Below are 26,516 nucleotides of genomic sequence, written 5' to 3' on the forward strand. Positions count from 1 at the left end.
GTATTTATGTACAATTTGAGAAACAAGGGTTATGTGTGCTTTTTTTCTTCCTTTAGATAGCAACTTGTCACAATCGCAATATTTCATTCATATGGAGACGTCACCATTTGACAGTGAAGCGCTGCAAAATCCAGGCCTATGTTCGGCTCTTATGACCTTTCAGCAGGGAGGTATCTATATCGTGCTACACCTGCTGTGACACAAGGCCTCGGTTTTCGCGGTCTCATCCGAAGGACCGCTCCATCTAGTGGCCTCTTACGACAAGTACTTTTGGTAAGTAATTGATATGCAAGCAAATTTACTTACCTGTATATTTATTAAGTGTGTAGGTATTTTCCTAATGAGGTGGGTGGGGTTACACGATAAATATAGAGCACAGTGCCATATGATTCAAATGACAAACGCAAACAAATCACGATATCATTTTGACCAAATGCATTCTAAAATATGTGAGATTCACATCTGTACAAAATCTTTTTCTATGGGTTTACTCAGAACATTTAGACAGCCCGACACAGGTAACCCCACTCATGTTGAAAGTTCCACATGGATTCTTCATTATGATGCTATAGGGGATGCTCAACTTTGTTTGGCCAGAGAAAGGTGAAGCTGTTCAGGAAATGCTCACAAGATATAGGCGGAATTACGGGGAATATATCCATACAAAATTACATAGATTTCTTTGCTTTCTTTCTGAGTAAAAAAATATGTTTTCATTTACGCAGTATAAATCATCCTAAGTAGCAATGTCTCATAATAGGAATTTGCAAATCTGTAAGCCATTAGAATCACTTCACTTATTTTGAGTTTGGTGTTAGCTGAACTTTATTTCAAAAAGAACTTCATAAACCCCAGGTATTTTTGTTTTGTTTTTGTTTTAACGAAAATTCTTTTTAAACACAATTAAATATGATTTCATTGCATAGGCCCTTCTATGCTAATTATTTTCCTAGTGATCCGGGAACCTGAATGAGAACGAAGTATTTTGTGAATGTTTTGGGGGGTATTGTATGCTGGTATTCAATGAGTATGTGATCTGATGGATATGAGCTTTCTTTATACTGAATGTACATGCATGTTTATGAAATATGTATGTGGCCCTTCCTATTCTTCCTCTATTTGAAGAGCTAAATTAAAGGATTCATTTTACTTGCTTCGTAAGCATTTGATTGATATAATCAAAAAATCATTATATTGCTTAATATTCTAATGCGTAAAAATCATTATATTGCTTAATATTCTAATGCGTAAAAATCAATCTGGGAAGAAATAAAGAATAAAACTGCTATTCAAATATGCATCTAAATTACAATTGCGTTTGTTTTGATTCCAAATATTCACCAATGTCATTCAATAATTCCTATATATATATATACATTGTACCTACATGTTAATGAAATATCTAGTTGGCCAATACAACCTATCATTGGGTCAAGTGCTGTCTGACGTGCTTCCCACCAATTATTAGGCCATTCTTGATACAGTTATTTTGGCTAAGGATTACTCCGTTTACTTGATCAAGATATAGGGCTCCCGGCGGTTGTGAACGGTGGACAGGGGGTGCTTACTCCTCCTAGGCACGTGATCCCCCTCTGGTATATCCAGGGGTCCGTGTTTGCCCAACTCTCTTGCGTATCAAATCAGTTGCATTCTGTAAACTCAAAAATAAACGCTACTCAACAAATTCTTAACGCTATGCAAATGATTTGAAATATTTGAGCTGAAGCCTAGAGTACCTTGATAAATGTCTAAGATGACATTTCGCCGAGAGTCTTTTTGAAACGTAATATTTGAAGGGTTTGTGAGAAATGTGATGGATCACAAACACTTGATTGGGGAGACGATGGTTTAATCGTAACTAAAAACTGGAATTTATGACAAGTAAAGAATTAAAAACAATCAAGTGGAATACGGTTTTTTTTAAATTAAAAGTTCAGTCAAACAAGGAAATATGAAAACAACATAATGCGAAAGGTAATGGATGATAGAGATATTAAAAGTTAGAATTGTTACTCGGGATCCACGTACATGGTGCATTATTCCTCTCAGTCGCGATTTGTGTCACAGAAGTTTATCAGAGCAGTCAAACTGTTTGTACACTTATACATGTACATCTTCATCGATGACATACATGTATGTTTGAAATGCCGTCAAATCAATATAAAACAGCAAACCATTAAACATTCTTTCTTTAAAAAGAAAATCCATATTTTGGTTAGCCAACAGGATAGGAAATCAAATGTTTGTGTGGTTTTTTTTCATATAAACTTTCCAAACATGTTCAATGTTACTAAGGAAATGAGAGAGATATCATATTTAACAAGGGTGTATTGATGATATACAATCCTTTACATTATATTCCACATCAAAGTACTAGTCCACCTCTCTGACATGAAGATAAATCCACCGCTTTAGTGTCGGTATATAACGATGTGATTTACACTTCAAACTGTTAGCTTCACTAGGTCATCCAATTCTCATTCAACACTATTTCTTTGTCGATAGTTATTGCTCCTTTGACAATAATGTACATGACTGTCTAAGGAATTATAATGATCCATTATTGCATAATAATTGTATTAAATAACCAGCAAACATGGGATTATATAATATGTATACGTAGGCCAAGGCCATACAATAACACAACAGTTATACATGCATCCATGACGATAGATGACATACACAGAGTGATGTGAGTAGAGTGAATGTTGATAACAAAATAAAGTTAAGGCAACATGTAGTTCTATACATATAGCTATAAAACTCTCGTGTCAAAGACGGGGTGCTTCCGAAGCACCTGTAACGATGTACACAAACTGTTCAAAAAGGGTATAAAGAACACAACAATCCAGGATGATAAAAACAACATACAGGAGATGACAAAACAGGATTCAAACATTCACAAAGTAAAAGGGTAATGTATTAGGAGATGGATTGCTCAATCAATCAGTATCTATAAAATGGCAAACAACATTGAATTGTTGCGTAAGCGCAAGTAATCTCAACAGTTAAGCAAGTGGCGCCAAAAATGAAATACCATGTGTGATCAGCAGGGGGAATTGCATACTTTCATTAATGTATGCTTTTGAAATTGTAATCGTTTAAACGTCAGTTTTCAAAAAGACATACAATTTTCTAAGGATTTATTTTGTACATTATTTATTTGCCTTTGCAGACACTGAAGCGGACTACTACACCAGTGGAACGTTGTACATATGTTGAACAGTTTGAACAAGAATGGAAGGGTACTTATCGAGAGTTAAACAAAGTTTGGTTTGTGAATGGAATAATTGGGGCAAGTGGGGAGGACAATTTTTGCCTCGAATTTAATTCTATTCAAACCAATTTACCAGGTTGAATACCTACGTACTTTTTCAGCAAATTAATTTTCTACAAAATATGTGTCAATTTCAACTCTGAAAAATTACAATTGTTTTCTGTGCGTCTAACCCATATTATAGTTGTTCGTACGTTCTTTTCAACATATGGCATATAAATTCCTACTAGTGTAAAGATAATTAGGAAAGCAAAATCATGGACCAATATTGACAACCGGGAACATTTTTAAAATCCTTTAGTGTTATTTCTGTTGAGGGTTATCTATTATCACGTAACTGTACAATCTACGGCTCTAAAATATTTGAATTTGCGTAAACATGCATTGGTGTAAAAAGAATCAAAATCTTTCGAAACATGTAATTAGTTAATGCGCGGATCATTGATAATGTTTTGAGATATTAATTTTATTTAAAATTTAATTTGTTTCAAATATTAGTACAACTGTTATGGGGAATAAAAAGTGCACCTTACCTATTTTTTTTCATGTCTGTCCTATATATATTAGTTGAACTTTCTCGACATCTTTCTTTTTTTTTCTTAATAAGTACCCAGTAGATAGTAATGATTGCTTATCAAACGATCGGTCTATGATGTATACAAAAATACTATATTTCAGCATGCTATTCAAAATGACAATTTAGAAAATGGACATGATTAAGAATTATAAATAATGCTGTTTATTTTAAACCTCATACTACATCCATCAAGTTGTATCTTAACACATAGACTTCTAGAGACAAGCTCTGAAGTAAAACAACCCATGGATGATATCAACAATGCAGCAAATTAGGAAGTCACGATGACATATCAACAATACAGCAAATTAGGAAGTCACGATGTGAGGTTGGGCTGACTGGATTGATTTTTTTATTGTTATCGGCATGAAACATGTGCCTGTCTGCTATCAAGCAAACAAAACTAAACTACATTTCTTATATCAAAGTAAATTAACAAGAATAGCGGACGCCCCCCCCCCCCAAAAAAAAACCGCAGAACGTTGGACACATTTTTTTTCTACTTTAAGACACTATGCTGCTTTACGTAATTAAAACAAATAGTTAACCAATGAATGATATAATTTGCACATGAAGTATGTTAAGCACTTCTCGTATTCTTGGTGACTTGATACGTTGCATGTAAATAGTTACAGATCTTAAAACTTGAAAACCCAGCGTTGTAGAGCCATCTGATGTTTTGATTTATTTTCCCTATCCCTACTGATAGTCATGACGTAAGGACGATAGGTGGGTTCCAATAACCATGCAGGATCAAGACCGAACGGTTTCCAATGAGCATGAAACGTTTTATTGCCGGAAACGGAACGTTTTGGCCTGGAAAGGTAATGCTGAACGGTTAAAAAGTAACGTTTAAAGTGGATATGGACTGATTGTACTCAAGGGCGGAACGATTCATCTGGTATAGTATTACGCATCATCTGGTATAGTAGTACGCATCATGGACTAAATGGCCAGTGCTTGGATTGACGATTTCCAGGGTTTTCATCGTTACCTACTCTGTTTTTATGCTTACATTTGAAATATAATAGTTCACACAAAACATTACATACACTGAAAGCTACGATTAAGCCTATACTTGGCCAATAGTACCACGTATCATTGTATTGTGTAAGGAGTATCCAAATGGTGAAGAGAACAATGTTCTCACAGTATATAAATATATACGACGCACACTTTAATGGCAGGTAGCTGCCCTTATAATCTGAAAATTTCACAACAATGAACAAATTCAAAAATGCATCTATGATTGATATCAAAGAACGTTTTATAAATGACACATCTTCCTCCGCTCGTGTCTCTATTCTAAAGCAAAGTTTGATGAAAGACAAGATGACACAAATTAAAAACCTATACCCCGCAAACATGTAAAACCAATCTGTGAACTCTGATAAGAAAAGTGCGAAAATGACCAGTCTTGCTCCAATCAAAAATAATTTCTTCAAAAATGATGCAAATTTTACTTTGAATTCAATTTCTTCACTGGATGATAACCGTTCGGCTACATAATTTTTGTAGACATACATTGCTACAATAATGTCAAAAGCTGATCCACCAACTGCAACATATCGGAGGAGCCCTAAAACAGAATTGAAGTAAAACACATGACAGTGGTACAATTTTTGTTATCATTTATCTTGCGATTTTTCAAATTAATTTTTAGATGCAACAACCAGGAAATCGATATGAAATACATTCCTACTTGATTGCATTCTGTCCATTCAGTGCTCACATTTCACTTAATGTCATAATACATTTAATCGATCTTTCAGTTTTCTCTAATTTATTCCTCAGTTTAAGAATCGTGTTTTTATCATTACTACTTACTTGTTTTGATGTCATTTTCATCACAGGCCAATGTATTCACGTTGATGTAGATCTGAAGTAGAAGTTGTGGTACTGCCTCAAAATTCACTTCCAACATACCGTGAATGGCGGGTGAAAGTTGTATAGGTAAGCGTTCATCTGGTCCTCGTCCTAGACTGTAGATTAGTCTAAAAAATAAATCTTATCATCATCATAATGTCATCACAATACATGTACTACTATACAAAAACAGTAATTACTAGTACTTTTAACACTACTACAACGACAACGCTTACTATTACTACTGCTGCTGCTACTACTGCTACTACATGTACTACCACTAATAACTATCATTACTACTATTACGACTATTACTACTACTACTATTGACATTTCTACTATTTCAAATACTACAGCAGCTAATTTTGCGACTAACATGTAAATGTCATCGCACTTCTTTTACTGCTGCCATATATATTTACGATACTGAAAACAGCAGCATTTGTAAACAATAAAGTGCACCGCCACGGCACATGATACGCCGGTCACATATTGTTAACAGTATAGATTGTACCCATTAATTTTTTTTATATCACCTTAATTAAATGCCACAGTGACCTTAAAGTAGGATGCGACACACCTTCTACCTAAGATACATTAGTTGACCAATTTTGGTGATTCTAGGTCTAATGGTTTTCAAGTTATGAGCCGGACAAGTTTTTGCCATATATGGCCATATCTTCTTAATGAAAAGTCACAGTGACCTGGTTTTAATGTGCGACACACCTTTTACCCAAGATGTATCTACAGACAAAGTTTGATGATTCTAGGCCTTGTAGTATTTAAGTTACGGGTCGGACACGAAAAAGCTAACAGACGGACGGACAGACGGACGGACATGAACGCCATACCATAATACGTCCCGTCTTAAGACGGTCGTATAATTATGCATGTTCTTTCCTCTGACATATTAAAAAAAAATCATTGCATTCTTACACCAATAGATGTCCAAAAATAGCCGCAATGGGTCCCAATGTAACAACAACCATCATTGATGCACACCATTCAGGTTTCGACATATTGATCGATTTGCTTGCAACTAAAGCAACTATAGCAATGTAACTGAAGAATACAGGTGCAATGATAAATATCGTCGTCAGCACGAAATATGTAGAGTTCCCTTCTTTATAGTATTGTAAGCTCAAAAATACATCCGATGAAAGGTCGTAAACAAATGCAATAATTGATATGATTTCCAGTAAACAATGAAGTTCTCCTTTTTTCAAAGTAAAGGCATACGAAGCGTCTTTATAACAATATATGATTCCTGCCACTATGAATGAGGCAAAGCATGTAGCACCTACAATTTGTGATAGAAGAATAATTTCATCGTAGTCAGCGTTCCATAAATCTACAAAATAGAACCAGACATCTAGTCACTATAAATATCTTATGAAACGTGAAGATAATGAACGGTGATTACGGTAACTCCAAATTTGCATGGATATGTGAGAAAAGTATAGAAATGATATTTATTTCAATTTTTAGAGTTAAAACAAATAAAGTATCAACATATATAGGTCATTGCACTTGTCAAAATGCGAGACACACATAAACAGAATCATATATAAAAATAAGAAAATATCAAATTTTCTTGAACCGCATTATCCAAGTTTCACAAACACTGGTTATAATGATGATATAATAGTATTCATAACAATTTCATAACGGAAAGGTGGAAATAACGAACATTGATTAATCTCATAACAGTTTCTTTACAAACATATGCAAAATGTTTGTAAAAAATAAAGAAAGGCTATCGCATAATTGATGTGATTCAGAAATCAACGAAAAAGAGCTATTGTCCTTGGATTCAAACTTTTGAAACATATAATTTATTATTTACATATAACGTAGTCGTCCACTTCTGCTTCATACTTATATATCTTATCAAAAATGGATATTAATCGCAAACTAACAACTCAACTTTATGACAAACGGGTTAATTTCAGTTTCTCTATCAGCAACTTCCCATATCGTTGTAGCAATATTCCATTATCACCTGCATATAATGTCTATATATCTCAACTTATTCGATATGCAAGAGCTTGTTCTGCGTTGGATCAGTTTTTAAATCGAGGCAGGCTACTGACAAACAAGTTGATGGTGCAAGGGTTTCAACAGTCTCGATTAAAGTCATCATTTTGCAAATTCTATGATCGTTTACCGATCATTAGGCTCTTCTTGGCAAACTGATTTTGACTACGGATAACTCCATGTACTTGATCAAGATATAGGGCTCACGGCGGGTGTGAACGATCGACAGGCATGCTTACTCCTCCTATGCATCTGATATCTGGTATATCGAATGGTCTGTTTTTGCCCAACTCTCTATTTTGTATTGCTTATAGGAGTTATGAGATTGATCACTGTTTGTTATCTTCACGTTTCACTTTTAAAATAATATCTGTTTAACACGATTATTTTACAGCTAATGGGGGGAAAAAACTCCAACAAAATTTGTGTTCCTATCATGCATAAGTCTGACTAAATCATTGGTTTTGCGTCTCTTATGCAATTTATGACGTCACGTAAATCCTATCGAGAATACCGTATAACGGGTTTGATTGGCAACAATGCAATTTTAACTTTCTTTGCGAGTAGTTTTGGATCGCAAACAATCAAATTCGCATAAAATTTAAACCAATTGTGTTCCATATCTTACAAGATACGAGTAACTCGGTGGGTAGAAAGTCACTATCTCAGGTGTAGTACTAATTATCTCTAATTATCATTTAATAGTTTTGTCTGTTTGTAGAAATTGAAAGCTGTCAATTAATTTGTAACTCTAAAATTCTCTGTACCTCTAAAATTTGCCTTGGTGAATCACAAACAAAGAACAACGCGAATACAAAGCACTAGGGTTGTTGAGGTATTTTCGCAAAACTTGTAATACGCCAAGAAAAACCGTTATTCGGTATATACAGACCCCTGGATACACTAGAGATGGGACCAGGTGCGTCAGAGGAGCAAACTTCTCCTGTCGACCGGTCACACCCGTCATGAGCCCTAAATCTTACATATAATTGATAATAAAAATCATTTCATTTTTCCGAATTAGTGATATATACAAATTATTCATTGCAAGAATGCTGATCTTAAAAAATGTACACGTGTGCACATTCAATGTATGAATTACTCACCTGTGCAATTCTGAGAAGTCGTATTCCCAACTGCCATGTTTAGCTGTTGAAACTTTTACGTAGTCCTTCAAGAAAGAGGAAATAATGAATGGTTTAAGTTAACAAACTCCAAATAGCATGACTTATCACACTGTATATTGCTTATTCGATAAATGATTGTACTTCTAGCTGAAGGGTGGGGTGAACCTCCGTGCCCCATCAGTACGCGACCTAATTGGCATTGATTCGAGGTTAGCTGACCGTTTGTAACATTCTTGCTCTCACTTACACCTCTGTTAATGTCTCAAAATAAGCAATGTTATTCCACATGTAAATTCACCTTTTTTAACGACTAATAAAACTAAGAACTATTTTATAAAATATCGGGAAAATGTACTCCAAGCAACTCTTTGTAGATTTTTTTCCCATTACTATATATTCTTCATGTACCTATGTTATAGGCCTGGTGCAATAGAACTACCCAATATCCACGTTTCAACCCAAATCAATGCTTCTTGTGTCACAAAAAGACTTGACATCTGCTCAATATTTATTTATGTACGTATATGTTTGTAACTGAAGTCAAAACCATACTTTATTTAAGCCTACAAGCTATTTTACAACAATCTCGTAAAACCTCTGAGACGTTGACAGAGGTGTAAGTGAGTGTAAGGAATGATAACTCTGGGTAGAGATTGACTGTTGACCCGGTGTTATTGCGATATAAATATTTTCAAGATCTCGATGCCAACAATTTCAGTGTTGGACAGACAATGTGGCCTACGTTGGTCCAACACATACATATGTTTCAGTGTTGGTAAAAGTACGAGTGGTCTGTGTCTGTCCAACATTTACAGGAATATGCAGATCATCTTGCTTAGCTGACATAATGTTGGGCCAATAAAGGGTCAACATTAACCTTTTGCGATATTGTAAGTGGCACATCTAGAAACACAACAGTGAGGTAGTGTATATATTACTCAAATCTGTGAAGCCCATGCAAAAATGTTGACCCGGTGTAATTGTAACTATTCTTAGGATCATGTGTTTTCTATTGCACATGTACAGGTATGTCTTCTAACCAGATTTACAGGAAAAATACCCAAGAACTCGGGGTAATTCCTAAAGGGAACTGTTTCTGAAATGTCCGTTTTGAAAGTCAAATTCTAAGATGAAAACCAAGTAACTAACCAGGTCAAAATTACATTTGGAAACTGACCTGATTCGATGAAAATTGCGATATATAACATGTCATGAGAGTCAAACTCTTTATAGAAGATGCTTAGAACACCAATCTCCAGACTAAGCAAGCACTACTGTAAACTATTGGAGTTGAAACCAACATAAATGACAAACACAGCCCGCTGTGTACTGGATTTTCTTACCAGTTTTGCATTTGTATTACATGGTTTGTTAGAATTTCTGTCATTTACATTTTGTCTCTTACTTCACATAGACTCATGCTTTTCTGGTTTTTATGCAAACTGATATTGCGGTAAGATACCAGGGGTACTACCTTTCCATGGGATACAAATGTTTCTTATTGTACTACACCCTGATTATTATTCAAATCGCTAGATCAGTTGGTTAATTGTACATGTATATTGTTTAACGTCCCGCTCGAGAATCTTGCAGTCATATGAAGACGTCACCGTTGTCGGTGAAACGCTGCAAAGTTTAGGCATATATTCGGCGCTTATGGCCTTTGAGCAGGGAGGGATTTTTAATGTGTCACACCTGCTGTGTCACGGAACCTCGGTTTTTTTCAGTATCATCCGAAGGACCGCCCCATTTAGTCGCCTTTTACGACAAGCAAGTGGTACTAAGGACCTATTCTAACTCGGCTCCACACGGGACTCAAGCAATGTTTTCAAATACATGTATAGCGATTGCTTTTACATGCACACTGGTAAAACCAACACATAAAACAATCATAATATGAAGTTACGCTTAAATGAATGATGCATAGTAATTCTATATTGTCTGCAATGATTTATTTAAACGTAATATCTATATGACTTTTAACTATTTGTTAAGTACATGTAATAAAAAATGACGCATTTCCAGTAATTGTTCGTGAAAATCAGCAATCATGCATCGAGTACCGAGGATAATTGTTTTAAAATGTAGATTGCCATACAAGTGATAGTTATTGTATATTTATTTCGGTGCATCTTGATTTATTTGGACGAAGGGCGGTGACGAGTGCGAGGCACGAGTCTCCTCCCGTCGTCAAAATAAATCAAGATACACCGAAATTAATTATATATTCAATAACTTACTTGTATCGTGACCAATTAGAAATATAATATTTGTCATGTGACCAGCGGTTATTGTATGATTTTTTAAATTAGCCCAATGAAAAATAAAGTTTTCGTTAGGTGATCACTTGGGTATTTTCCTCTTCCTGTCATGCATGGTCATCGCGCACTAATCTCGCGATAGTTGGTGAATACGGGTGTGCTGAATCTGTCTGTTCAGACCACCTCAACTATGATCATTGGCGATTTACACGATTTAGGTTTATAGATTTTATTCAATGATGACCATGAGGATTTTCCCACAAGCATGTGAGGATCACACATTTCGTGAAATTAAACTAGGAGATGATAAAATGGATATCGATACGGTCGCGAGCCTAGAATTTGAACTTCACCATGTGTTGAAATTGTCAGGTGGTGTTCAATTACTTATTTACACAGCACAGTTTTTAAAAAAAAAAAAAAAATGCAAATGATGGTTCCGCCCACTGGTGCATCTCCAGTTATTGTACACTTTTTTAAAAGGAAAAACACCACAGCCATGATACAACTGGAGATACACCAGTTGGCAGAACCATCATTTGCATATTTTTTAAAACTGTGTTGTGTAAATGAATTACCCTTACCAAAATATAAGCCCTCTGGCACACAGTTGCTGCAAATTTGCAGCGCATTTGCGGCAAGTTTGCCGCAACTAGTTGCGGCACATTTGCCGCAAGTATACTTTTCGTATGCAAATTTTTCCTCTGGCACACAGTTTGTGGCACAGTTGCGGCACACACTTGCTGCACACTTCTGGCACAGTGTGCGGTATATTTGCCGCAAGTATACTTTTCGTATGCAAATTTTCCTCTGGCACACAGTTTGCAGCAAACTTGCGGCACACACTTGCTGCACACTTCTGGCACACAGTGTGCGGCATATTTGCCGCAAGTATACTTTTCGTATGCAAATTTTTCCTCTGGCACAGTTTGCGGCAAACTTGCGGCACACTCTTGCTGCAGACTTTTGGCACACAGTTTGCGGCAAACTTGCGGCACACTTCTGGCACTTTCTGCTCGAAATTAAGGGATGCTATATAAACTGTCATTACAAAACAAAAACACAATAACAATTCAATTAATATAATTTCAAGAACAATGACATATCAAGTAATTAACATATTCAAAAATACTAATTAAAAAAAATATATTCAAAAACAGAAATGACCGGGTTCTTGTAAAATATGTTCTCTATCATAGGAACAACAGTAGAAACATATCCTGGGAAAATGACAAATTAAAGGTAGAATTTTTCAACAACAAAAAAGAGAGAAAAAAAAGAGAAGCATTTTTAAAATGTTACATGAATATCTTCAATGTTTTTAAAACATCTATAATGTACAGGGTCTGGAAAATGTTAAGTAAAAGCTGAGTTGGTTACATAAAGTACCATGCTTAAAAAATGACTAAGTTCAACTTCACCATGCACATGCAAATTTTTCAAAGAATGCCTGATCACTTCCGAAAAGACACATGCACATTTACAATGCTTCCATAACAGCTGTTCAAGGTCTGAAGAATGTCAAATAAATGCTGTAAGAGGAGTTGATTACAAAAAATAAGTACCATCTATTCAGGAAATGCTTAAAAAATGACAAAGTTCAACTAAATGTAATTTTTTTGAAAAAAGTCTGATCACTTTCAAAAAGACACATGCACATCTTCAATGTGTCCATAACTACTGTACAAAGTTTGAGGAATATCAATTTAGATGTGCACGAGTTGATCACACAAAATAGGTACCATCTATTCAAGAAATGCATAAAAATGACCAAGTTCAACTACACATAATTTTTTTTTTTAAAAAGTCTAATCATTTTCAAAAAGATGCATGCACATCTTCAATGTGTTCATAACAACTGTACAAAGTTTAAGGAATGTCAAGTTAGAGGTGCATGAAGATTTGATTACACAAAATAGTTACCATCTATTCAAGAAATGCTTAAAAATGACTATTAAAGTTCAACTACATATACATTTTTTTTTAAATGTCTGATCACTTTCAAAAACACATATGCACATTTTCAATGTGTTCAAAACAAATGTACACAGTTTGAGGAATGTCAAGTTAGAGGTATACGAGGAGTTGATTACACAAAATAGGAACTGTCGATTAAAGAAATGCTTAAAAATGACGAAGTTCAACTACATGTAAATTTTTCAAAAAATGTCTGATCACTTTCAAAAAGGCACATGCACATCTTCAATGTATCCCTAACAACTAGTTTAAGGAACATCAAGTGAGAGGTGTGAAAGGAGTTGATTACACAAAGTAGGTACTATTACAGGGACGCTACTGTCGCTTGCCCACCACTGAGTAATTCACCATTTTATAAACTGTTTGCACATTGTGCAACCCAACCAAAAATATAAAATATAATTATAACAAGATGTGAGAGAAAACTTAAAGAAACTGCAACAACTTCTAATCTACAAATATTGCATTGTGCAATGTTAAAAAGTTCTCGGTGAAGTCCCACCCTGGCCATGAGAGTACATTTTATTTGGAAACTGCTGCATAAAGAATTTCTTTCAAGATCCAAGAGAAAAATATCAACCCATAGTGGCACTTTTCTGACATAAGGTCAGGTTGTGATTTAAATAGATTTGTGAATTTTGGCCGTTTTAGATCAATCATGTCAAATGAAAGCTTTTAGAAAATAAAATCCTTCTTAAACTAGCAAGTGCTATATAAATGATGCTATAAATCAGGGTTTGACATCAACTTTTTTGGGCACTAGACCAATCGGGCTACTTAAAATGATTTTTGCTAGACCTGACCTTACATCCACTAGCCCTGACCAACGTTCCAGAAAAAAATCTTATAAGATTCTCCATATCTAAATACATGTACTTAATTTAAATGAAAAATGTTAAGTTTGAACTAAAATGCATTTAATTGTCTCAAAAAAATTTTTAATCTCGTCATTCAATTTGATGCTTTTACTTTCAACCCTTTTTTCAGTTTCTTCAAATTTTTACCGGCACGGAAATTCTTTAATCCATTTAGAATAAATTGACTTCAATATTTTTTTTTTAATTTCTATTTCATAAGCCCTGCTTTGTTTCTACCCAACGTTTTCCTTTTTTTTTTTCTTTCTTGAGACATCTTTTGCTTTCATTGAGGACGAGATTTCATATTTGATTATATAGACATTCCCGCACATATGTTTAATAAACACTTTTTTATATTCAATTCCAATGAACTGTTTTGGTGTTTTTTTAAATGAAAATGAATTCAATAATTCTATTTAACCAAAACATAACTTTACACACATTAACAGTGTGTAGATGTCGTAGAACATCACTTACGACCACGACTTATTAGAACTAAAGATAGAGATTATGTCATCATGCGGTTCAAAATTGCTCGCAAACTCTTTACAGTTATTTTTTTTATGAATGAAATATCTTATGATTTAAAGTAAAGTTTCTTAAATTTGTTTATATTTTTAACACGACCAGTCGGACTAGTCAATAAACATTTTACCCGACCAGACCTATCATTTAGTAGTCTCGGTCGGTCGGACGTGCGTTAGTGTCAAACCCTGTAAATGCTAGAATTGTGTATACAATTAAGACAAAGGAGTTGACATGATCTTCTGTACATGTAATTAAGAAGGTCTATCATTTGCATAACATGACTGTGCATCTTAACAACAGGTTTCGGCAACATTTGCAGACAAGAATGAAATATACAGTGAAACTTCTCCAAACCGGCCCCTCAGAATACCGGTTCTCCCTGAATATCGGCCGATTTTCAAAGTCCCGGCAGAAATCTTAACATTTCCTTACAAAGAAAGTCTTACAAAACCGGCCACCCCTGAAAACCGGACATCGGCCACTTTTTAAAGTACATTCGTTAACAAACATGTGTAATTTACCCTTAACATACTGGCCACTTTTTGAAGACAAGAAAATCTTGGCCAAAGGTTAATTAAGATCATCCAGGTGTGCAAATTGAATGACCAACTGGCCAGGTATGAAATTATCCATGGGAGGTGTGAAAAACACTAGTGGCCTCTTTAATTTCTATTGTTTACCTGTGCTGTCAAGGGTGTTAATTGACACTTAACTATTCCAAGAGACCCTTCCAAATTCTGTACAAAATGTAAAACACAGTTGGGAAATTATTGAATGAATACCGTATCAAACGCCATATTGTTTCACCATACTTTCGTATGGATATAAGCGGTAGTTAATAAAGAACAAACCCATGACTGTTAATGATAATTATTAAAAGATAGATTAATTTTCTTGGTTTCCATAGACTTAAAATTCCAAAGAAATATATTCAAATTACAATTTCGTATTTACTACTGTACTTTTTATAAACGTCAAAACAAAATTGTTAATGATATAAGCGATGAATGTAAACAGAGTTTTTATAGGTAAGAGGAATTCCAATAATAGGCCTATGTGTTTTCTTTATGTATCCTGTTATAGATTTTCAGTTTAAAATTAGATGATTTCAGCGAGAATATTTCTTGTAATTCATAATTATCTTTAGGTACAAGCGGACTAATTTAATCTCCACCGATAATTGATCATAGATCACCAGGTCAAGGTGAACAGTACCTACTTTGTGAATATTGAGATAAAATGTCTATAATTGCTAAATTCTCGGTATACCGGCCATCCCTCTAAACCGGCCGTTTTTTCCGGTCCGAGAGCCGGTCGGTTTAGAGAAGTTTCACTGTATTCAAAATTCACACATGTAAACTATGCACTTTTCCTCAGAAAAATCTGGAGACAATCTACATTAATTTTAAAATCAGTACTGTGAAGGACTTTATATTCTGATAAATTAATACAGACTTGTGGGCATTTAATTATTAGGGAGAACACTAAACATTTACACAAGTTTCTCCATCATAGATGAACGAGAGAATAATAGGACTATCTCCATGCTGTGTGCACCTTAGAATAAAAAACATGATTGAATTCTGGACCTTCTTCTAATCTTCCACTTGTTCAGTACTTGGTCATCACAATCACATATTGTCCGCAACAGCTCTACTGTCCCATCCATTTGTTGTGATAAACTGTAAATAGTTTTTCGGTTAAGACAGAGTGCCTTTACTCACAAATACATGTAGCAGTCTCATCAGATTCACTTGGCAAGTGTGTATAAATTGAAATGTCATTCTTTTTTTCATTAGTGATTTATACACATTAATCCAGGCCTGCATGTTGGAACTCTAAGATATGGCAAGTTGAAGACAGCCTATCAACACACCATCACAACTTCTGAATCTGTATGACTATCATGAAATATATTCTGAAAAAGATATAAGATTTTAAATAATTACGAGATACCATTGGTCCTCCTATATATAAGTTTGCAAGGCATCTAACATAGGAGGAATCATTCTGGGGTGTGTACATGTAATTACCGTCACCCGACACCTGGGACCACTGATTTTCAAAGCCGAGCAATAATCAATGTTGCGTTACAGCCCATTGGGCTAATAAATGCAATATCTGATGTACAACTGTGAATATCATGCTGACCCAACTTTACGTACAAATTAACTTTATTGCCAAGACAAGACCTTCAATCCATTTTAATAACGTATTAAATGCATTGATGTAGAGACAAAATTGAGATTCCGGAGGTCACATCCCTGATCATAATGCAGTTTAATTTTTCTAACTGGACATCTGGGTTCAAATCATAAGCATTTGAATAAAAAAAAATAATCAACCATTCATTAAAAAACACCATTTACTTAATAAACTAATTAAATTTTGCAAATATCACCCGAGTAGAAAGTAAACAGAAAATAGCATAAGTATTACGGAAATAGGCCTAATTATTTGTTTGTTTTCCGGCCTTCCCCCTCTCTCTCCGTTTTTGGGAGTTGAACTATGTTCAATCTCCCTTGGTCATCACGCACTTTTCTGCGTAGTAATTTGTATTGATTTGTATAGTGGTCGTCAACGGGGGTTCTGTGTCAGCTGATTTACTCCTAGGTAAATCAACATAAACTTTTATAAACATCCGCCATTAAATAATCCATGTAACTTTTCTGAATTAATCTAATTTTGATAATTGACATGTAAGTAAATGCAATGATATTGTATTCAAATCAATTTGAATACAAGATTTCGATCAAATTGATACTGATAGACATAGAAAAATAAAAGATAAGGTTGAAAATTGTCGTTTGTAGCGCAGTGTCACCTATAAACATTGATAGGGAAACGAACGACAACTGCACACAAGACCTATTGACACCGTGGCGCGAAATATCGAATATGGTGCGAAACCTTACAAGAAAATTTACAAGAAATAACTCTACAACATTGTGTATGTGTATATATTTGGTTTTTTTTAATGTGATATAAAAAATGCTTGATGTTACATGTATATTGAATTAAACTTTCGATCGGGATCGGAATACGAAATAAAATTTCTTATATCCGGTTGCAAAGTGAAACTGCTTCATGCTTCAAGTTATTGAATTACGTAGTAATTGCACGTTACACATTAGAGAACTGTTCCTTTTAATAAAGAAAGTCACAAAATAGATACAAAATGAGTGTACCATATTCATTACTGTTACCGAGCTTTCGTCGGCGAAAATCTCGAAATGGCGTGTTTCACTGCGCTTGATGACGGTAAGGTCCACATTTTCTACGCGAGTATTTTGATATTTGTTTATGAATTTTTTGCGCATACATGGTATGTCTCGGCTAGGAATAATGGAAACTTTCTCACCTATGTATGTAAAGACATAATATGTTTTACGGCGTGACCGTGTTTGAGGGCGAAGCAAAAAAGTTTTGGCATTAGTACCTATATCCAAAACAGGACAAAAATAACCCAAAGTTAGCACTAGGACAGAGCTGTATCAAAGCATCCTAATTTTGGACATTTGATCCGCCTATATATTGAACGCGGGAAATATAACGCAATCGATGTAAACAGTACATTGTGACGTCATATTCAGCGTCGTTATTTAGCAAATTTACAAACATAGCGTTTGAACCACAACAAAAAACATGGCGTTAATCGTGGAGTGATTATATATGATTAAGAAAATAAGATTTACATGCTTTTACGGATTTTATGTAACATCTCAGAACGACGTGAACTAGGGTAGACGAGATTCAAAATGGAGAAATACATGTCCACGCGATAGTATTCGAATCGACGCCATTGGTACCAAACTTTTCAAGTTCCATAGGTATGGTTTAATTTTTCATTATTTTCCTATATTTTCCTTATAAACATGTATATACGTGTTACCTATAGGGAGAGCTCCGCTCTCACGGCCCTTCGGGCCGTGAGAGGGTTTCGCCCTCTATTAATCTCTATTTTTAAAAATGTAGAACACTTTTATCAAATGACAACGTTTGAAAACGCTTAGAGCCCCGATGTCAGAATTTCCTTTTCCAAGACATCAATATGTCAAATTCATTATCCTTTTCGAATAGTATGTACCATATTTTGTACCAGTTATCCATTTTGAATCCCCTATTACAATGGGATTTTGCTGCACTCTGTAATGTTTGAGTGGATGTTATGAGTGTGTGTCAAACAGAAATTTTAAGAGCATGGGATAAGGTGCTTACTTCACTATCAAAGTTTAAGCCAGTTGCCACAATGTTGAATTTATGCTGCAAAAAGGATTGGAAATTGCTCTGGTCAAAACACATTGTTTATTTGTCTACAGTTTATTTGTCTACAGATGAAAGAGACATGAGGATTCTCCCTCATAAACTGAAAAAAAAAAATAGTTATGGATCTTGTACATGTATAGTTTATTAATCACTATAGATTTCCAGCATCACAAGTCTGATTCCACTATATGCTTCCCATACTGTCAGGTTCATTCACCCCCTGTTTGAGCCACAGTATAATATCCCAAATACCTTGGCAATGAATAACATTATGAATAACATTATTTGACTAGTGTTTCATTTTTAGCGGAGTTGCGATGAAGTCGAACTCGGCTTATGATCTGATGAAGTGATTTGGGCGGGCACGCATCAACATTTCATTTCCGCACCATAGCTCTTGAGCAAATTATAGGATCTCATTCAAACTTAGATGGATTGTCACCCTCAGTAAGATGAGGAAGCCTATCGATTTTGGGGTCACTAGGTCAAAGGCCAAAGTCACAGTGGCTATAAATAGACTGAAATTTGGAGAAAATTTTGTTTTCCGCACCATAGCTCTTGAACAAATCATACGATCTCAATCAAACTTAGATGGATTGTCACCCTCAGTAAGACCAGGAAGTCTATCGATTCTGGGGTCACTACGTCAAAGGTCAAGGTCACTGGCTATAAATACACTGAAATTTGGAGAAAATTTTGTTTTCCACACCATAGCTCTTGAACGAATTATAGGATCTCAATCAAACTTAGATCGATTGTCACCCTCAGTAAGACAAGAAGCCTATCGATTCCGGGGTCACAAGGTCAAAGTCACAGTGGCTATAAATAGACTGAAATTGGAGAAAATTTTGTTTTCTGCACTATAATTTTTTAACAAATTATAGGATCTCAATTAAACTTAGATGGATTATCGCCCTTGATGAGACAAAGAAGCGGTTAGCCTATTGATTTTGGTCAAGGGTTAAAGGTCAAGGTCAAAGGATTTAAGTCGGCTGAAATTTATGTACGCAAAATTTTGCTTCCTGCTTGATAATTCTTGCAAACTTTTCTGCCGGTTTCCTTTATGCCCATTCCTTGCGCAACTCGGTTTGTGCATTTCCGATGCCGGACGATTTTTAATTTTTTTGCATTTCATTTATTTTGAGTTATTATACAATTATTTACCATTCCATTGATCCTCTACAGGACTGTAGTATACTCAGGTGACAGTTTAGCATATCGGACTACCTTTTCAAGTAATGAATCCTTAGAATTAGCTACAACTAGGATTAAACTTGAATGTATATATACAGGGGGAAAAACTTCTTCATAACTGCAAGGCATTGATAACCATATTGATTTGAATGTTTGGGCCATAATATGTGGTCACATTTATCATGAGAATATAAAGGGGTGAAATTCTAGAAAACAACAACACAACTTCAGTTACTCGAGGAGCGTTGTGGCCCATGGGCCTTCCATTATCCATGTTTGCTGTTGTAACGCTTTGAAAAACAACAACAGTTGATTTGTATCTAAAATCATGATAATATCCAGTCATTTATCCCCCTACCCTTCCAGTGCTATCTGTTCTAACTGAATTTCCACAATGTTCAACTCCCATGAGTACTTTCAGTACTTTGATTTTTAAAGTGCCTATATGGCCCTGTCCAAATGTATAAGAAAAAAATCCGCGAGGGCTACGATAATGCAACTAGAAGGAGTCTAATCTCATACAAAGGAAATTTAAAAAAAAAAAAATCCACATAATTTCAAAGAATTGAATGAAGCATGTAAATTTATGAACGTAAACACCGACTTGCAAGATTTGACGTAATCCGAGATTCCTCTGACTCTTAACCCCGCTTTTATTTTGTGACTTCTGCGGGGGAGAGTCAGAGCGGACTCCATATTGAAAAGTGGGAATTCAGCGACACCAGCTGGTGTCGCTGCTTTACCTACCTCTTACAACTTTATTTCGCGGATCTATCCTCCAAGATGAGAGGATTCGGTTATCGGAAGATAAATCTATAAATAGATCATGATTAATACGATGCTATCGCCGTTTAAACGGCCCTAACACCGACAAATGGAGCATCACTTGAATTAGGTCGCCGTCTCGCCATTTGATTTCTTTGCGCATGACGTCAGCACATATAAACACAAAATTCCATCGTTTAAACGGCGATAGCATCGTATTAATCATGATGTATTATGTAGAATAATCTTCCGATAACTGAATCCTCGCGTCTTGGAAGATGGGTCCGCGAAATAAAGTTGTAAGAGGTAGGTAAAGCAGCAAACACCAGCTAGTGTCGCTGAATTCCCACTTTTCAATATGGAGTCCGCTCTGACTCTCCCCCGCACATGTCAAATATAAAAGCGGGGGTAAGAGTCAGAGGAATCTCGGATTAGATTTGACGCAACAACATACAATATGAGCGATGGTCAGTTTCGTTTTGAACAATATATTAGAGAGTTTATAACTATAAGATACACAGTAATTCACTTACTCAATGACTGGAAGATTCTCCTCAGAATATCTGCATCAACTGATTCAACTCCTGTTCTCGATTCATGTTCAAAATGTTGTTTACCGGTATAACATTATGGCGCCTGTCAATATCAACTTTCGCGCTCAGCATATATTGTGTGAATCCCACACCCGACGCATTGAACCCGATCTCTATTTACGATGCATAGAGCCGTAAAGTCCCATGAAGACCTACTTTGGTATACAGCTTAGATTATTCTAACTTAGTATAAATTAGCATTCCACAAACCAGAATAACGTACCTGGATAAAATCCTGATATGTAAATTATACATATAAAGGTGGATTTTTACCACGCTCATTTGATTAATTTCAACTCACAAACCCAGTATCTGAACTGTAATCAACAGATATACATGTAAATAAAGAAAAGAAATCTCTCTCTCTCTCTCTCTCTCTCTCTCTCTCTCTCTCTCTCTCTCTCTCTCTCCATTTATTTAGATATAAAAAAAAAATTCTTCACATTTTTTTTCTAATTAACTATTACCCTTTGAACATCTACAATTCACACGATGCTATATCAAAGGAAAACCATTGTAAAGTACTATGCAACCCTGTCAATGTAGTTCATGCTAGAAGGTTTTTTGAATTTTTACATGAATGTTTTGAATTCCGCACCAAAAGTAGAGTGCTATAACTACATTTAATTTATGTAATATGCAATACTAAATTGTATACATAGTCTAATATCACAGGTACATATCAAATATATACTTGTATTTACATATATGTAAATGAACTGTTAGTAATTAGTTTATTGTCATTATATATCTCATATTGTGTAACATGATTGTATGCCAACATGCTTGGTGAATCAATAAATAATTGAAATAATTAGATTAAAATTCAGATACCTGTGCACTTACATCTTACTTTAAAGGGGCATTAGCTGTGAAAGTGATGGCAACTATTTTTTTTCTCAAAATCTCTCGATGATATTGAAATACATATTGATGACTAATAAGAACATTTATTTTTTATTATGTTCAAAAACAAGAAAATTAATCCTAATAAAACTATGTTAGATAACCGCTTTTAATGTAAAGAAATATATATACGGAAGAAGTATTCACTGCACCCCAATTAAATCATTTCTCAAATATAAACAAAAACAACAAATACATTTTGCTGACAGCATGCAAAGGTAACTAGAGAATAATTATACTGTCTCGCAAGACAATAATATTCAATCACCAAAATCACATATTCTTTTTCAAGATGTTAAAAGGTGTTTGAAATAATTAAATACAAGTGTAATTATTACTTTAATATATAATATCTATTATAGGGCAACTTTCATTGAATTCAATATTTGGTGACAAAATGACCACTAATTCCCATTAAGACAAGAAGATCGATTGAAGGGGGTGCGAGAAATGTTGCATATGTTCTATTATAGAAAATGTTGTGATGGATATATTGATATGGCTCTTTTATTCTAAATATTCAAGAAAAAGTCGTGAACTTTGGTACCCTTACTGTTTCAGTTCTAAAATTTTAAGAAAAAAGTTGTGAACTTCTGGCACACGATTCTGAAAACCAAAGAAAATGTTGTGGTGCACTTCTGGCACACAGTTTTGATTCTGAATACCAAAGAAAAAGTTGTGGTGCACTTCTGGCACACTGTTTCATTTAGGAAAAGTTGTGGTGCACTTTTGGCACACTGTGCCACTAGTGGCACACTGTGTACTGCTAGTGGCACACTGTATGCCGCTAGTGGCATTAGCTGCACACTTCTGGCAAACAGCTCTGGCACACTGATTTGTTTGCCGCAAACTTGCAGCAAACTTGCGGCAAATTTGCAGCAAACTTTACATTTTGGTAAGGGTATTGAACACCACGTGCACCTGACAATTTCAACACATTCCTCGTTTAACTAGGTGAAGTTCAAATCCAAATTCACGGCCGTGTCCATATCCATTTTATCACCTCCCAGTTAATTTTCACGAAATGTGTGATCATCACATGCATGTGATAAAAACTGTAAACCCAAATAGTGTATAAATCGCCAATGTTCATAGTTGAGGTGCTCTGATCCGACACATTCTTCACATGCACTCTCACCAACAATCGGGCGAATTGTGCGCGATATACATGCTTGGCGAGAAGAGGAAAATACCCAAGCGAACAGCTGACACAACCTTTACTTTTCATTGGGGTAATTTAAAAAATCATGCTATATCCACTTGTCACAGGACAGATAATATATTTCTTAAGTAAGTCATTGAATATTTAGTTCGGTGTATCTTGATTTATTAGGACAAAGGGTAGAGATTCGTGCTTCACACTCGCCATAAAAATACAACAACTATTACTTATATTCTATTCAATTTTGATAAGTTAATTTTCGAAACATAATTTAATCGTAGATCTATATAGAAGAAAAACGATTGCAAAATTGTATTCCTTATAGAAGGTATGAGATTGGTCTTCCCATTTTCATTGTATACATTATGCATGATTACTGTTTTCCATGATAATTACTGGAAATACATCGGATTTTTTTTTTATTACATGTACTTATGAAATAGTATAAAAGTCCTAAGTCCATATATAAATATCTATCATGGGATGGCTCAAAAATGGGACACCGATTGAAAATAAAGCTCACAATTACTTTCGTTCCAAGATACAGATGGAAACCCCTTATCTACGAGGTGTTAAACAAAATGAAAAAGGCGTCATTGCAAGAGTTATCTTTTCGCGTTAGCGCTCAGGGCCGTGGTACTGAGGGTTATTTAGCATGCCAACACCTACGACGACACGGAATCTCTGTTTTTAAGGTCATATCCGAAAGAGCTGTGATTCTCACCTCTAAATGCCGAGCGTTTAGAGCGTTTGGACTAACTGTGCTTACGTTGCAGGTATGACGCGGCCATGGCCGGAGCGAGGCTCGGACTCGCTATCTCCCAGTTACGAAGCGAACGCTTTACCACTGAACTACCGCGACCGGTCTCTTAGATTACGTCTTATTTAGTTGGTTGGATGGTTGTATATTGTTTAACTTCCCTCTCGAGAATTTTTCACTTATATGGAGACGTCATTAATATTACCGGTGAAGGGCTGCAAAATTTAGACCTATACTCGACGCCTTTGAGCAAGGAGGGATCTTTTAAAATAAATCGTGTTACATCTGCTGTGACACGGGGCCTTGCGGTCTCATCCGAAGGACTGCCCCATTCAGTCGCCTCTTACGACAAGCAATGGTATACTGAGGACCCATTCTAACCCGGATCCCCACGGGAATTAGGTCTTGGTAGTAGAATATTTGGCATTAATAAATTAATCATATTTGATTCATGTTTTATTCTATTGATATAGTTCTACAACAAAGGACAGTACTATAAAATATTCATGTTTTTCATTGAAAATTTCATTGCACCGATTTTTTTCAAAAAGTGTTTCGGGTTGGGTTGTTTTTTTTTCGTCATATCTCTCCTATTTTTGATCAAGACCTTTAAAATCCTGACTTAAATCTATGCACATATAAGTTGCAATCAATTATATTAATTTCCCAATCGTGAATTCAAAGTATTTTACTCCAAAATGTACTTTTTCAAAAGATGTAAGTATCACATTAGCCACAAAAGCGAAAGATGGTTCATCCTGTCTTTTATTTATCATCAGTATTATTATCATTATCATCGTTCTTCTTCTTATTATTATTATCATCGTTATTATTATAATTATTTTTAAAGTTTTGATAATATGTATGAAAAGAAAAAGTTTTTTTTTTAAAAAGTAACGTCTTACAAAAAGCTATGTACATGTAACTTACCTTTTCAGACCTAGGCCTTTTGATTTATGAATTATAAATTTAGAAGCTTAATAACACGAACTGCATAAGTGTTGGCAAGTACACACAATGTGACGAAGGAAATTATCCAAAGTTTTCTCCGAATTCAATCAGGAAGAACTCAGAGGATTTACGTTACAATGTAAATAAGGGAATTTTAAATGTTCGACGATATTGTCACAATCATTCTTCTCGTCTATGTCGATTCTCATGTTTAAATTTACCAGTAATTACTTATATAACTCTGTACAGTGTCGTTCTGTGTAAAGCGCTGCTTTAGTGCAGATCACTGATTCATTATTGACAGTATATGCTAAAATTCCAATGCGATTGCCCTGCATTTCATGACAACGTTTTAATACTTCTATACGCTTAATCCCCCTCTCCCGAATTACAAAACATACCCATACTTCGTTCTTTTTTTTTTTAATTATCATACTTTGTTTTAGATTTAAGGTAAGATTTGCGACATTTCGACATGTAGCGAACAAAGTTATGTTATATATCAGTATGTTCAGTAGGAATTTATCTTTTAAAAATTGGGGGGTTTTCTTTGGAAAAAATGCCGTTTCGGGTGTGTGTGTGTGTGTGTGTGTGTGTGTGTGTGTGTGTGTGATGTTTTACATTTTTGGGATCTTTGTACAAAAGGGAATACTAGTGGTATAAAAACTACACGATGCAAACTTATGGGGTAAAAAGCTAATAGAATTTTTTAAAATTTAAAAATGCATATTGAGCAGCTTTACAAGTTCTACATCAGTCAAAATTCACTTTAAACGTAATATTTGGACTATAAACATTGCAGAAGGCATGTAAAAGTACTACCCACTGGGTTTTGTTTCCATGGTAACAGATTAAAAACAATCATTTCATTTATGCGATTTGCCACTTTAGTTTATAATTGTACAATTTGAAACACCACAACAATAATCTGTAAAAGAAAAAAAATAGAACGCCGAAAATAACTCGTGTATAATTATATATATATATATATATATATATATATATATATATATATATATATATATACATGTATATATATATATATATATATATATATATATATATATATATATGTGTGTGTGTGTGTGTGTGTGTGTGTGTGTGTGTGTGTGTGTGTGTGTGTGTGTAGTTGTGGCATTAAATAGACCGACCACATTTATATATTGGCATTAAGTGGCCTCCTGGCCCCAGGATCATGTAACAAACTCAGACTTAAGTCAAAATTTCAATCACCTGTAAAATATTCATTACTTTTGAACTGAAACTCTTAATTTGCAGACACTAGAACTTCAATGAAACAATATTAAATAGCAATTTTATTTTGGAATGATTGACTTCTCAATCATTTCAGCACAATATTCAGATTTTGACTTAAGCTTAAGATGTTTCATGATCCTGGGGCCAGGATTAAG

General features: G+C 34.9%; 1 protein-coding gene and 1 long non-coding RNA gene across 6 annotated transcripts in view; one reads left to right on the forward strand and one right to left on the reverse strand.

Moving 5' to 3' along the window:
- LOC130049432 (uncharacterized) lies at positions 1 to 2,387 on the forward strand. The gene is made up of 2 exons (XR_008797927.1): positions 1 to 273; positions 496 to 2,387. It is a non-coding gene; the product is annotated as an uncharacterized LOC130049432 (long non-coding RNA).
- Positions 1,905 to 26,516, reverse strand: part of LOC125667001 (uncharacterized) — a 25,889-nt gene continuing 1,277 nt past the window's right edge. The window contains exons 1-6 of one of the 5 annotated variants that reach the window (XM_048900285.2): positions 25,084 to 25,217; positions 8,864 to 8,928; positions 8,650 to 8,735; positions 7,025 to 7,071; positions 5,682 to 5,848; positions 1,905 to 5,433 (exon numbers count right to left, since the gene is read on the reverse strand). In XM_048900285.2, the coding sequence (XP_048756242.2) occupies positions 4,793 to 5,433; positions 5,682 to 5,848; positions 7,025 to 7,071; positions 8,650 to 8,735; positions 8,864 to 8,900 (978 nt within the window). In that variant the 5' untranslated portion in view covers positions 8,901 to 8,928; positions 25,084 to 25,217 and the 3' untranslated portion in view covers positions 1,905 to 4,792. Of the gene's footprint in view, positions 5,434 to 5,681; positions 5,849 to 6,656; positions 7,072 to 8,649; positions 8,736 to 8,863; positions 8,929 to 25,083; positions 25,218 to 26,516 lie in introns of those variants that run through there. The other 4 variants (XR_007366987.2, XM_048900284.2, XR_008797926.1 and 1 more) reach the window with 4 other exon arrangements.

This window comes from Ostrea edulis, chromosome 8 (assembly GCF_947568905.1).
Source record: "Ostrea edulis chromosome 8, xbOstEdul1.1, whole genome shotgun sequence".
Lineage (NCBI taxonomy): Eukaryota > Metazoa > Mollusca > Bivalvia > Ostreida > Ostreidae > Ostrea > Ostrea edulis.